This window comes from Palaemon carinicauda, chromosome 45 (assembly GCF_036898095.1).
Source record: "Palaemon carinicauda isolate YSFRI2023 chromosome 45, ASM3689809v2, whole genome shotgun sequence".
In the NCBI taxonomy this organism is placed as follows: Eukaryota; Metazoa; Arthropoda; class Malacostraca; order Decapoda; family Palaemonidae; genus Palaemon; species Palaemon carinicauda.
In genome coordinates, this window is record NC_090769.1 from 26,042,298 (window position 1) to 26,054,359 (window position 12,062).

The window sequence follows — 12,062 nt, forward strand, 5'->3', positions numbered from 1 at the left end:
CTCTAATGGTAATACTTTATATACAGGTATTTTGGTCATGTTGCATTTAACTCTTTCTCTGTCTCCATTTTTTTTTTGTCTATTCAAAATGTCAGGGAGAACTTCACCAATACTCGGGGATGAAAGTACAAAACACCTGTCAAAAAACAAAATAATAATTTGATGCCTCGTTCCATAAGGCTGAGAAGGATTACGGTTTCAGGCAATCCCCATGCGGTACGCCGCTATCATGCGCCATGACCCCTTAACTCCCATTACCAATGTTCAAGTCCAACCCCAATGCAATAGTGCTTAAATCTCAACTGATCCGTTTACTAATGGGATTGAAGTTATGCAGTTCATGTTTCCAAAATCTAGCCCCCAACTCATGAACCGCCAAAAGACTTTCTCGGTAAAGAAGGCGATTGCTTGAAGTCATAATACTTCTTTGTGTTAGAATAAAAACTTGTTGCTTTGTCTCTGGCCTAATGTGCTATTTGTTTATTTTAACGCTGAAGAATGCTAGAACTCGCAAAGTCTTGTAAAATAGCAAAAATATATATATTTAACCCACTCTGGATGCATAGTCTATGCATATATTAGCCAACCACTGTGTAGTCAGCTGTTTTTTTTTCTGAATAAACTTCAAATGTAGCAGTAAATGAAGAATGAAAAAATCCATATGCTTTTTTATCTAACTATTTGTTGAACCAATTGTGAGGATGTCTCAAGCCGTGTCAGATAACATGGACAACTAAGCAAGCTTGGTTAATATTGCCTAAAATTACAAAAAATATTCCTTGTAAAGTGTGTGTGATGTCTCTGGAATAGTCCATGCTTCCTAACACAGTTTTTCCTTCCTCACACTAACTTGGCCAATGCTCAACTCTTGTTAAAAATTGGTTGTGTAGTTGTACTTACGATAGACTTGCCCTGTAGCCCCTTCGGGTCAAAAGTTGTCTTTTTATTATGATCTTTGTTACATACATGTTTCAGAAGTTTGCCTGTGTGTTTAGAAATTAATTGCTACCGATATTTGCAGCCCAGAGAGAGTTGTCAGCACATGACAAAGGTCAGACATTACTGCGTCCAAGAAATCTCCAAGTACAGGACACTTCTCAGGAAGAGACTGTAGTGGAGATCAATCAGACCATCTGCGCAGTGTTTCTTTCCCTATTTCGGCTGACCAGTAACGAATTTGTAATGTCTCTCATTTTCTTGTCTATAAAAACATTGCAGACTCATCTGTTTAAAAGATTATAGTATGAAAAAGCCTAAAAATAAACACTTCTCTATTTACTTTCAAATTTCGTCAATTCTATGCACCATCTACATCATTGACACATCTTTCTCCATTATGTTTTGTCTTGACCATACCCTAACTGAACCTCACTGGTCCACATCTACAAAACCACCCTAAAGAATGACACCTCAAAATTCCATTTCCATTAAATTACTTATGAAATTTCTGGGTCCTATTATGGGGCTCAATACCTTTGTAATTTTCCTCCCCCATTTTCTTTTCTTTGCTGATGACAGATTTTTTCCCATTGAAACCTGCACTATTTAAAATGTCTTTCTCTACGAGCCCCTCAAATTAACGTGCAATATAGGTCTAAGCCGCATGGTTGATCCTGCCACCCATTTTGTCATAGGACTGACGACTCCGTGACGAGTACGGATGAGATAATCATACTGTAATGGACTTTACACTCTCGTCCTCTAAACTTAACTCATTTCACACGTAAATAAACCACCCAACAGAACTCCCTCCCCCCTTTCTCATCTTAGCCAATAGTTATAATACTGATGCTAATAATAAAGTAAAAAGCCTATTTTCTTTATGGACTTAAGGCAGACCAATGTTTTTTCACTTAACTCAGGTTGATGCATTATAATCAAAATAAGTAGAAACTTAGTAATTTCTGTAGAGTGCCAAATGTCAGTGGTGGCCCACATTCTTAGTCTACTGCTTTAACTAATTGAAAGAAAGTGAACAGATGTAAACAATAGTCTTTTTTTACTTTAATTTCTTTTGTTACAGAATGTTGAAATTGCATTTTTCTGTCATTCATCAAGCCATGAATAATATATTATAATACAAGTCTCGTAGGGCCATTTCACTTACTGGTTCTGTCCCCCATGAGAAAAATCTTCATCTGGGTGCCAGAGAAAAAACATTCTTCCACAAAGAAACTGTTAAAGTTCACTGTCTAAGAATATGAGGTCGCTTCGATAGTGTTACGCCTTCTGCAAGTTTTTTTGCTCAATCACGAAAATATTGGAATGTCTCCTCGTCTGTTGTCATGACAACCCCAATCCACCCCCAACTTCCTTTGTCTTTAAGCTGACAACCCATCCATCAAATGAACATTGTCATGGGGGCCTTTTGCGTCCGCCACATTACTTTCCATCTGCATTATCACACTCTTGTTCATTAGCATTACTGCTCAACATGGTTTTGTAAGTGTACGTCTGTCTGCTCGTTTCCCTGGAGTTAGAAAAAGGACCCAGATTAACCCAGAAGGATCCCCTGATTCATGATGCCACCATCCACTGCAAGAGCAATATAGTTTTCAACCCTTTATTATTAGATTCTGTATGTAAGGGGATCCCTTCTATTTTCAAGAGACCCTATCAGTGGCCACCGTGAGAGACGGTGGACGCCGTACCCTATATAGACCAACTGCTTATTGAACCCCAGTCCGCTATATTCATATGACACGGGTTATATTCGTGACTAGATTAAATCAACTGCGCATTTTCTAAAAGAATACAGTAATTATGATATTCATTAGAACATTGTTTCATTACTCTCCAAACAGTGTCTGCAAATTTGCTCATGAACAGCCCGACTTTTTTTTTCTAAAGGAAAAACTTGAATGCGAGAAACGTATTATTCCCAATGGGACATTTCGTCCTCTTTCCAAAAAACCATTTCCTCGTGACCCGGATTCTTTCCCTTCATTTGCTTTTATTTCACCGAATAATTCCTTGTGCGTTACTGACACAGAATCATAAACCTTTCAAGCAAATGTGTTTTTCAAGAACTTTGCCTCAGAATTATCTGATGAAAATCTGTGCAGGTTTTGTGAAATCATTAAGCCCTGTCCACACGATCGAGCACGCCCGACGGGCAAAAAAGTGATACCAGGCCACAATAGTCACTGAAAATGAAGGTTGACGACGTCAAAAGCGAGAAAACTAAAGGCAGGGATCTGGCAACACTGTATGATGCCAGATCCCTGTCTGTGGTTTTCCCACTTCTAATGTCATTAACCCTCAATCTTACTAACTATTGTGGTCTGGCATCACTGTTTGCCTGTCGGGCATACTCGATCGTGTGGACAGGGCTTTAGTCCCCAGGTTTGCTTTTAAGTTTCGTCAAGCAATCCTACCTCATTATTGTACACAGCAAATGCTAAAAAAAAAAAAAATACTGGTTGTACTATTCATAGATATATCTATAAATATATATATTTAAACGTAAAAGATGAAGTACACAAGTAAAGATAGAAGTGGCAAACCCTCGCTCACACTAGTTTTTAATTTAGTCCAGCACAGAGTTGTTTAGAGTACGTTCCTTCAAACAGTAGTTGGTATATAGATGGAATTAGCTTCCTTCAAAGACATGTTTCTCAAATCAGTCTCTTATCTACGAAGTGTCTGATCCCGTTCTCACAAAAAAATATCTTATTTTGAAAACATTCCTTTCAACCCCTTTTGGCCATCTACAATTGATATTCATTCGCTATTACTTTACTAGTAATTTTCACCAGCCTTTCATTACTCGATCGGTAAATTCAGTCTTCATTGCGGTCAACCTTATCTGAATTTCTCTATTCATGAAAAAGCGTTGATCCCAAATTTGACGGAAACTTTTTTTATTTCTTTCCCACAGTCATCCCACAAATTCATTTTTTTCTATTTCACCAGAAATCAATCTTTATATCTCTCAAAAACTGTAACAGTTTCTCAAAAACTGTGTGAAGCAGTTTACCTATCTATCTCTAACATATTAAGTTTTTTTTTCCATTCAGCCATCATTGTAATTATTAATTGTAGTAAGAATTTTTGACTTGTGATCTGTTCTGTTACCTGTACATAGTGAGAAAGCTGTTTGTTTTGAATATTCTCTCCTCTGCCCATTTATTATTATGAACAACATGTGTTTTGATTTAAAAACCCTGGAATAGCAAGATTCGAACTAGTATTTATTTTTTTTTTTTTTAGGAGGGGAGGGGGAATATCTGCCTCACACACATACTGTGCGTCTCTTTGATAATTGCTCAGGAAGAGAAAAATTTATAGTTAGTACAGCAGTTCACATCAGCTTTAATGAATTACATTGAAAAGAGTGAACTACACAGTACACGATGTACACAATGTTTTAATGTAAGTATTACACTGTGTTTTAAAGCCTGATGTGATATGGCAAATTACGTCCTCATGATGTTAGGAAGATTCTTTCAGACTTTTTCTTTTTTTTATTTCTCTTTATTGAAGGAAAAAAATGTTTGATATTGCTATTCCAGGCTGGTCATGTACACTCTTCAATGCTAATGTATTTGTATTATTCGTTGGTAAATATATGTCTAATAAAGGTGTTAATCTATTCTGATTATTTATATCCTTGACTTCGACAAAGATTAAATTGACCGAAAGTTCATTTATTTCATTATGAATGTAGTTATTATTATTTATTATTATTATTATTACTGTACATACTAACTATAACCCTAGTTGGAAAAGCAGCCTCCTATAAGCCCAAGGGCTCCAACGGGAAAAAATAGCCCAGTGATTAAAGGAAATAAGGAAATAAACAAACTACAGAAGAAATGAACAATCAAAACAAAACATTCTAAGAACACTAACAATATTAGATTAGATCTTTCATATATGAACTATAAAAACTTCAAAAAAAGGGGGAGCTAAACAAGATAGAATAATGTGTCCGAGTGTACCCTCAAGCAAGAAAACTCTAAACCAAGACAATGGAAAACCATGGTACAGAGGATATGGCACTACCCAAGACTAGAGAACAATGGTTCGATTTTGGAGTGTCCTTTTCCTAGAAGAGCCGCTTACCATAGCTAAAGAGTCTCTTGATAAATCAAATTTGAATCTTGTAATATACCACTCAAATTGCCTAGATTAAAAATGGTTTCAACACTCGTTGACGAGTCGAAGATGATTATCCAGGTTTTAAAATTGTAAAGACTTAAGTTACTGTCAAATGAGACAATACAGCATCAAATAAGAAAAGTTAATAACCACTGAACCATGAACACTCATTACACCGGTCCTTGACAGGTGACCGCCAGACTGGGGTTCGAGTCCCGCTCAAACTCGTTAGTTCCTTTGGTTGCTGCAACCTCACCATCGTTGTGAGCTAAGGAGGGTGGCATTTGGGGGGGAGCCTATAAGTCTATCTGCTGAGTCATCACCCATAGTCTGGCATCCCCTGGTCCTAGCTTGGATGAAGAGGTGGCTTAAGCACTGATCATGAATATATATGGTCAGTCTCTAGGGCATTGTCACTGTCCCTTACCTCTATTATTCATGAGTGGCCTTTAAATTAAAAATAAACTAGTTTTATTTGCTAGATCACACAATTACTATATTGTCAGTGTTCTAAGTCTATTAATCCTACTTAATTATTAAAGTCAGCGTCTCCTTGTGACGGTCACTCTTACGTAAGGCAATTGGAATCGCAAGGAAGACCAAGTCTTACGTTATCTGGCACTGTTTTCAGACTCGAAAGTTATCAGTAGAGTGATAAGATAACATAGGGGTATGCATTTTTCCCGGCTTAGCAGAAATACAGAAAACAATGAAATAGGAAATATATATCAGTGTATAACAGTATTTAAAGTGTAAAAGTTTGGTTCAGAGATGAAAAGAAACAAAGGAAAATTGTAAAGAACCAGAACACAGTACTGTATCCACATCGCCCTCCACTAAAACTCAGTGACGTAAACCGTAGCTACCCTTTAGTACGCAACGCCTTTAAAGGTTTAAAGGCCGGTCATAAATGGCAGGGGCAAGGGACTGACCATAGACACATATGATCAGCACCCAAGACCCCTCTCCACCCAAGCTAGGACCAAGGGGGGGGGGGCAGGCAATGGCTGCTGATGACTCAGGAAAGAAAATAAATAAATTATAGAGAAGAAATGAACAATCAAAATAAAATACTAAAAACAGTAACAACACTATATAGTCTCTCCTAGCCCCTTTGTCTTTAAGACAGGATGGATGGGGGGTTACAGTGTACAGATAATTAGTGTAAAAGACTTTAGGTCTCAGAAACAGAACCATATAAATTCAGTACTTTATTTGTAAAATTCAGATGGGCATTTTCTGACGTAGACATCACCAAACCTTTCTAGAGTTTGGATTTGATTGCTGCATAACTCTCAATGTAGCCAATGCGCAATCCAAAGTCTAATCAGGGCACTAAGTAGGTACACCGTCCAATGCCTCAAAAACTTTATCAGTGATGTCATTCATGACATTCAGTTCTGGTTCATCGAAGCTCCGCAAAAAAACATAAGTTGACCGTGCAGTCGTTCTAAACTCTTCCAAGGAAGGTTGGAACTGCATCACAGCGTAGAGAACTATGACCAGCATCTGAAAGTAAAATATTCTTCAGCATCACAGCCTCTGGAAAATAGCCATCTGAATTTTTTTTTTTTTCAAAACCCATGAAAGTTACAAAAATATAATGTATGTCTGGAGGGGACATTGGGGGGGGGGGGTGTAAATATCAACCACAAATTGGAATTAATATCGAAACTCAACTTTGGAAAAATACATCTGCTGGAAATTCTTTTATGATAAAGGCTCCTTCATGGGAAAGGACTGACTTGAACCTATGCCTCTAAGGCCAACTAATCCAAACAGTAGACTCCCAATGACCCATCCAGAGAGAAGTTCATTTTAAGTTCAATGCACATATTCCTGTCAAATTCAGAAATCTGTACTTAATATTCAAAATTAACCCCCCCACCCACCCACCAAGCTCATTGAAGAGTTTGTACTTTATTTGTTACAAAGTCAAGTAACTAAACAGTTGTACATATCAATCCAAAATTGGATTTCACATCATATTAAAACTTGGGAATATAAAGGTTAAGTATTGAAATAGTGGCCATGGATAGTGTGGCACAACAGCATCGAATATAGAAGTTAGGTATTAAAATAGTGGCCATGGATTGTGTGGCAAAACAGCATCGAAAGCCGACATGGCCTTCACTGTAAGGAAAGGGAAGACAGTAGGAGTAGAAGTAAGGACCAAGATAGAGGAAATATTTGAAGCCAACTTCAAAGGGGGAGTAATGCAAGCAGTGCAAGCTCTGAGCAACAGTGAAAATCTGTCTGATGACTGGGAAAAGAAAGCAAAAATAATCAGACGCTTGAAGTAGGGTGTTCGGCATTTCAGCAGGGACGTCAAAGAATGACAAAGAAACTTGGCGTTGGAATAAAGATGTCCTAGAATGTATAGAGAGGAAAAGGATGGCAAACTTTAAATAAGTTTAGGGGTTATAAAAGAGGAAAATAACTGAAGATGTACACTATGGAGTTTTTATGATAAAGTTTTATGAATACTTACCTGGCCGTTATATATATATATATATATATATATATATATATATATATATATATATATATATATATATATATATATATATATATATATATATATATATATATATATTATATATATATATATATATATATATATATATATATATATATATATATATATATATATATTATATATATATATATATATATATATATATATATATATATATATTTATATATATATATATATATATATATATATATATATATATATATATATATATATATATATATATATATATATATATATATATATATATATATAGATAGATATAGATATAGATAGATATAGATATAGATATATAGATATATATATATATATATATTTATATATATATATATATATATATATATATATATATATATATATATATATATATATATATATATATATATATATATATATATATATACATATACCAAAGGCACTTCCCCCAATTTTGGGGGGTAGCCGACAACAGCAAGAAACAAAACAAAAAGGGGACCTCTACTCTCTACGTTCCTCCAGCCTAACCAGGGACTCAGCCGAGTTCAGCTGGTACTGCTAGGGTGCCACAGCCCAACCTCCCACATTTCCACCACAGATGAAGCTTCATACTGCTGAGTCCCCTACTGCTGCTACCTCCGCGGTCATCTAAGGCACCGGAGGAAGCAGCAGGGCCTACCGGAACTGCGTCACAATCGCTCGCCATTCATTCCTATTTCTAGCACGCTCTCTTGCCTCTCTCACATCTATCCTCCTATCACCCAGAGCTTTCTTCACACCATCCATCCACCCAAACCTTGGCCTTCCTCTTGTACTTCTCCCATCAACTCTTGCATTCATCACCTTCTTTAGAAGACAGCCATTTTCCATTCTCTCAACATGGCCAAACCACCTCAACATATTCATATCCACTCTAGCCGCTAACTCATTTCTTACACCCGTTCTCACCCTCACCACTTCGTTCCTAACCCTATCTACTCGAGATATACCAGCCATACTCCTCAGACACTTCATCTCAAACACATTCAATTTCTGTCTCTCCATCACTTTCATTCCCCACAACTCCGATCCATACATCACAGTTGGTACAATCACTTTCTCATATAGAACTCTCTTTACATTCATGCCCAATCCTCTATTTTTTACTACTCCCTTAACTGCTCCCAACACTTTACAACCTTCATTCACTCTTTGACGTACATCTGCTTCCACTCCACCATTTGCTGCAACAACAGACCCCAAGTACTTAAACTGATCCACCTCCTCGAGTAACTCTCCATTCAACATGACATTCAACCTTGCACCACCTTCCCTTCTCGTACATCTCATAACCTTACTCTTACCCACATTAACTCTCAACTTCCTTCTCTCACACACCCTTCCAAATTCTGTCACTAGTCGGTCAAGCTTCTCTTCTGTGTCTGCTACCAGTACAGTATCATCCGCAAACAACAACTGATTTACCTCCCATTCATGATCATTCTCGCCTACCAGTTTTAATCCTCGTCCAAGCACTCAAGCATTCACCTCTCACCACTCCATCAACATACAAGTTAAACAACCACGGCGACATCACACATCCCTGTCTCAGCCCCACTCTCACCGGAAACCAATCGCTCACCTCATTTCCTATTCTAACACATGCTTTACTACCTGTGTAGAAACTTTTCACTGCTTGCAACAACCTTCCATCAACTCCATATAACCTCATCACATTCCACATTGCTTCCCCATCAACTCTTTCATATGCTTTCTCCAGATCCATAAACGCAACATACACCTCCTTACCTTTTGCTAAATATTTCTCGCATATCTGCCTAACTGTAAAAATCTGATTCATACAACCCCTACCTCTTCTAAAACCACCCTGTACTTCCAAGATTGCATTCTCTGTTTTATCCTTAATCCTATTAATCAGTATTCTACCATACACTTTTCCAACTACACTCAACAAACTAATACCTCTTGAATTACAACACTCATGCACATCTCCCTTACCCTTATATAGTGGTACAATACATGCACAGACCCAATCTACTGGTACCATTGACAACACAAAACACACATTAAACAATCTCACCAACCATTCAAGTACAGTCACACCCCCTTCCTTCAACATCTCAGCTTTCACACCATCCATACCCGATGCTTTTCCTACTCTCGTTTCATCTAGTGCTCTCCTCACTTCCTCTATTGTAATCTCTCTCTCATTCTCATCTCCCATCACTGGCACCTCAACACCTGGAACCGCAATTATATCTGCCTCCCTATCATCCTCAACATTCAGCAAACTTTCAAAATATTCCGCCCACCTTTTCCTTGCCTCCTCTCCTTTTAACAACCTTCCATTTCCATCTTTCACTGTCTCTTCAATTCTTGCGCCGGCCTTCCTTACTCTCTTCACTTCTTTCCAAAACTTCTTCTTATTCTCTTCATATGACTGACCCAGTCCCTGACCCCACCTCAGGTCAGCTGCCCTCTTTGCCTCACGTACCTTGCGCTTTACTTCCACCTTTTGCTCTCTATATTTTTCATACTTCTCTATACTATTACTCTGCAGCCATTCTTCAAAAGCCCTCTTTTTCTCTTCCACTTTTACCTTCACTCCTTCATTCCACCATTCACTGCCCTTCCTCATACTGCCTCCAACAACCTTCTTGCCACATACATCACTTGCAATCCCAACAAAATTTTCTTTTGCTAACTTCCACTCCTCCTCTAAATTACCAGTTTCTCTTACTCTCACCTCGTCATATGCCATTTTCAACCTTTCCTGATATTTACTTTTTACCCCCGGTTTTATTAGCTCTTCAACCCTCACTAGCTCCCTTTTACATCCACCTACTCTATTCCCCCACTCTTTTGCTACAACTAATTTTCCCTCCACCAAAAAATGATCAGACATACCGTTAGCCATACCCCTAAACACGTGCACGTCTTTCAATCTTCCAAACATTCTTTTAGTTATCAACACATAATCCATTAATGCCCTAACGGTTAGGTGGTTAACAACCCTTACAGGGTGGTACTTGGAATAATTCCAGTTTTCTGTTCCTCAGATCATCTTTGCCCAACCTGTCTCCCGAGGGGAGGAGGGTGGGACTTAAATATATATATAACTGCCAGGTAAGTATTCATATAACTTTGTTTTATCAAAAAACTCCATTTTTATGAATAGAACTTACCTGGCAGTTATATAGCTCATTCACACATTTGAAGGAGGGTGACAGACAACTAACTTCGTGGGAAAACAACAATAAGTTGTAGGAAAAAACACCTTGATTCCTTACCTGTTAAGGTAGCTGACTTCGAAGGTTCCTGCCTCTTGAGTCGCTTTCCCTTAGGAGTGTCAGCCAGGTGTGGACCTGTCATGCTGAAACAACTCAATCGAGTCTGTCAAACGGGGTGAGATCAACAACTTGACTAGACTTCAGCACTTCCTATGCCCCTTTTTAAAAACTGCAACCTTACTCAAACTAACCACCTAACCTTGCAGAATAGATATTACTATCTAGCTAGACTGAGGGCACTGTACCACAAGTCAGAGTCCTCAGACAACCATAAAAACCAAAACCCAAGCATACAAAAGTTAAGGTTGAGGGGAGGTAGTAACTCCTTTGCCCAATACAGAAGCAGTAGCTACATATGGGTCCAAGGTATAGCACCTTTCATAATCTACTCTTACCTCTCTGAGGTAATGAGAGGCGAACACAGAGTTGCTTCTCCAGAACGTTGCGTCCATAATCTGTCTAACTGACATATTCTTGCGATATGCCAGTGAAGTAGCAATGGCTCTCACCTCATGAGCCTTTACTTTTAAAAGACTGAAGTTCTCCTCCTCACTCAAGAGGTGAACTTCTCTTATTGTTTCCCTCAAAAAGAATGATAATGCATTCTTTGAGAGGGGCTTTAGCGGATCTTTCACTGAGCACCATAAATAATTGGATGCACCTCTAACATTCTTAGTATGAGATAAATAAGCCCTGAGGGCTCTAACTGGGCAGAGGAGCCTCTCCTGCTCTTGACCCACCACATTCGTGAGGTTAGGAACCTCAAACGTCCTCGGCCAGGATTTAGATGGATTCTTGTTCTTAGCGAGGAAGTCGATCCTCAACGTACATACTGCTCCATCCTGGTTAAAGCCCACCTGCTTCTCAATAGGGTTTTCTTAGTAGCATCTCTAAGGGGCGCTTGTGAGATGGGTTCAAACTTCTTGATGCATAAGAACTTCAGAACCACATCCAAATTCCAAGCTGGGGGTCTTAACTGAGCCTGCTTAAGTTGTCTCAAAAGACTTCAAGAGATCTTCCAAGTCTTTATCCTGAGTTGAGTCTATGCCTCTGTGCCTACAGACAGCAGAAAGCATACTCTTGTATCCTTTAATAGTGGATATGGCCAGTTTAGAGTCTTGTCTGAGGGACAACAAAAAATCCGCTATTTGGCTCAG

The 12,062-nt window shown here is 38.2% G+C and overlaps 1 protein-coding gene across 3 annotated transcripts in view; it reads right to left on the minus strand.

The window, feature by feature from the left end:
- Positions 1–6,301: 6,301 nt before the first annotated feature.
- The window catches only part of LOC137634919 (uncharacterized), a 66,885-nt gene continuing 61,124 nt past the window's right edge, over positions 6,302–12,062 (minus strand). For 2 of the 3 annotated variants that reach the window (XM_068367479.1, XM_068367478.1), the window contains exon 4: positions 6,302–6,612. In XM_068367479.1, coding sequence (XP_068223580.1) covers positions 6,439–6,612 — 174 coding nt within the window. In that variant the 3' untranslated portion in view covers positions 6,302–6,438. The remainder of the gene's footprint in view (positions 6,613–12,062) is intronic. The other variant, XR_011042591.1, reaches the window with a different exon arrangement.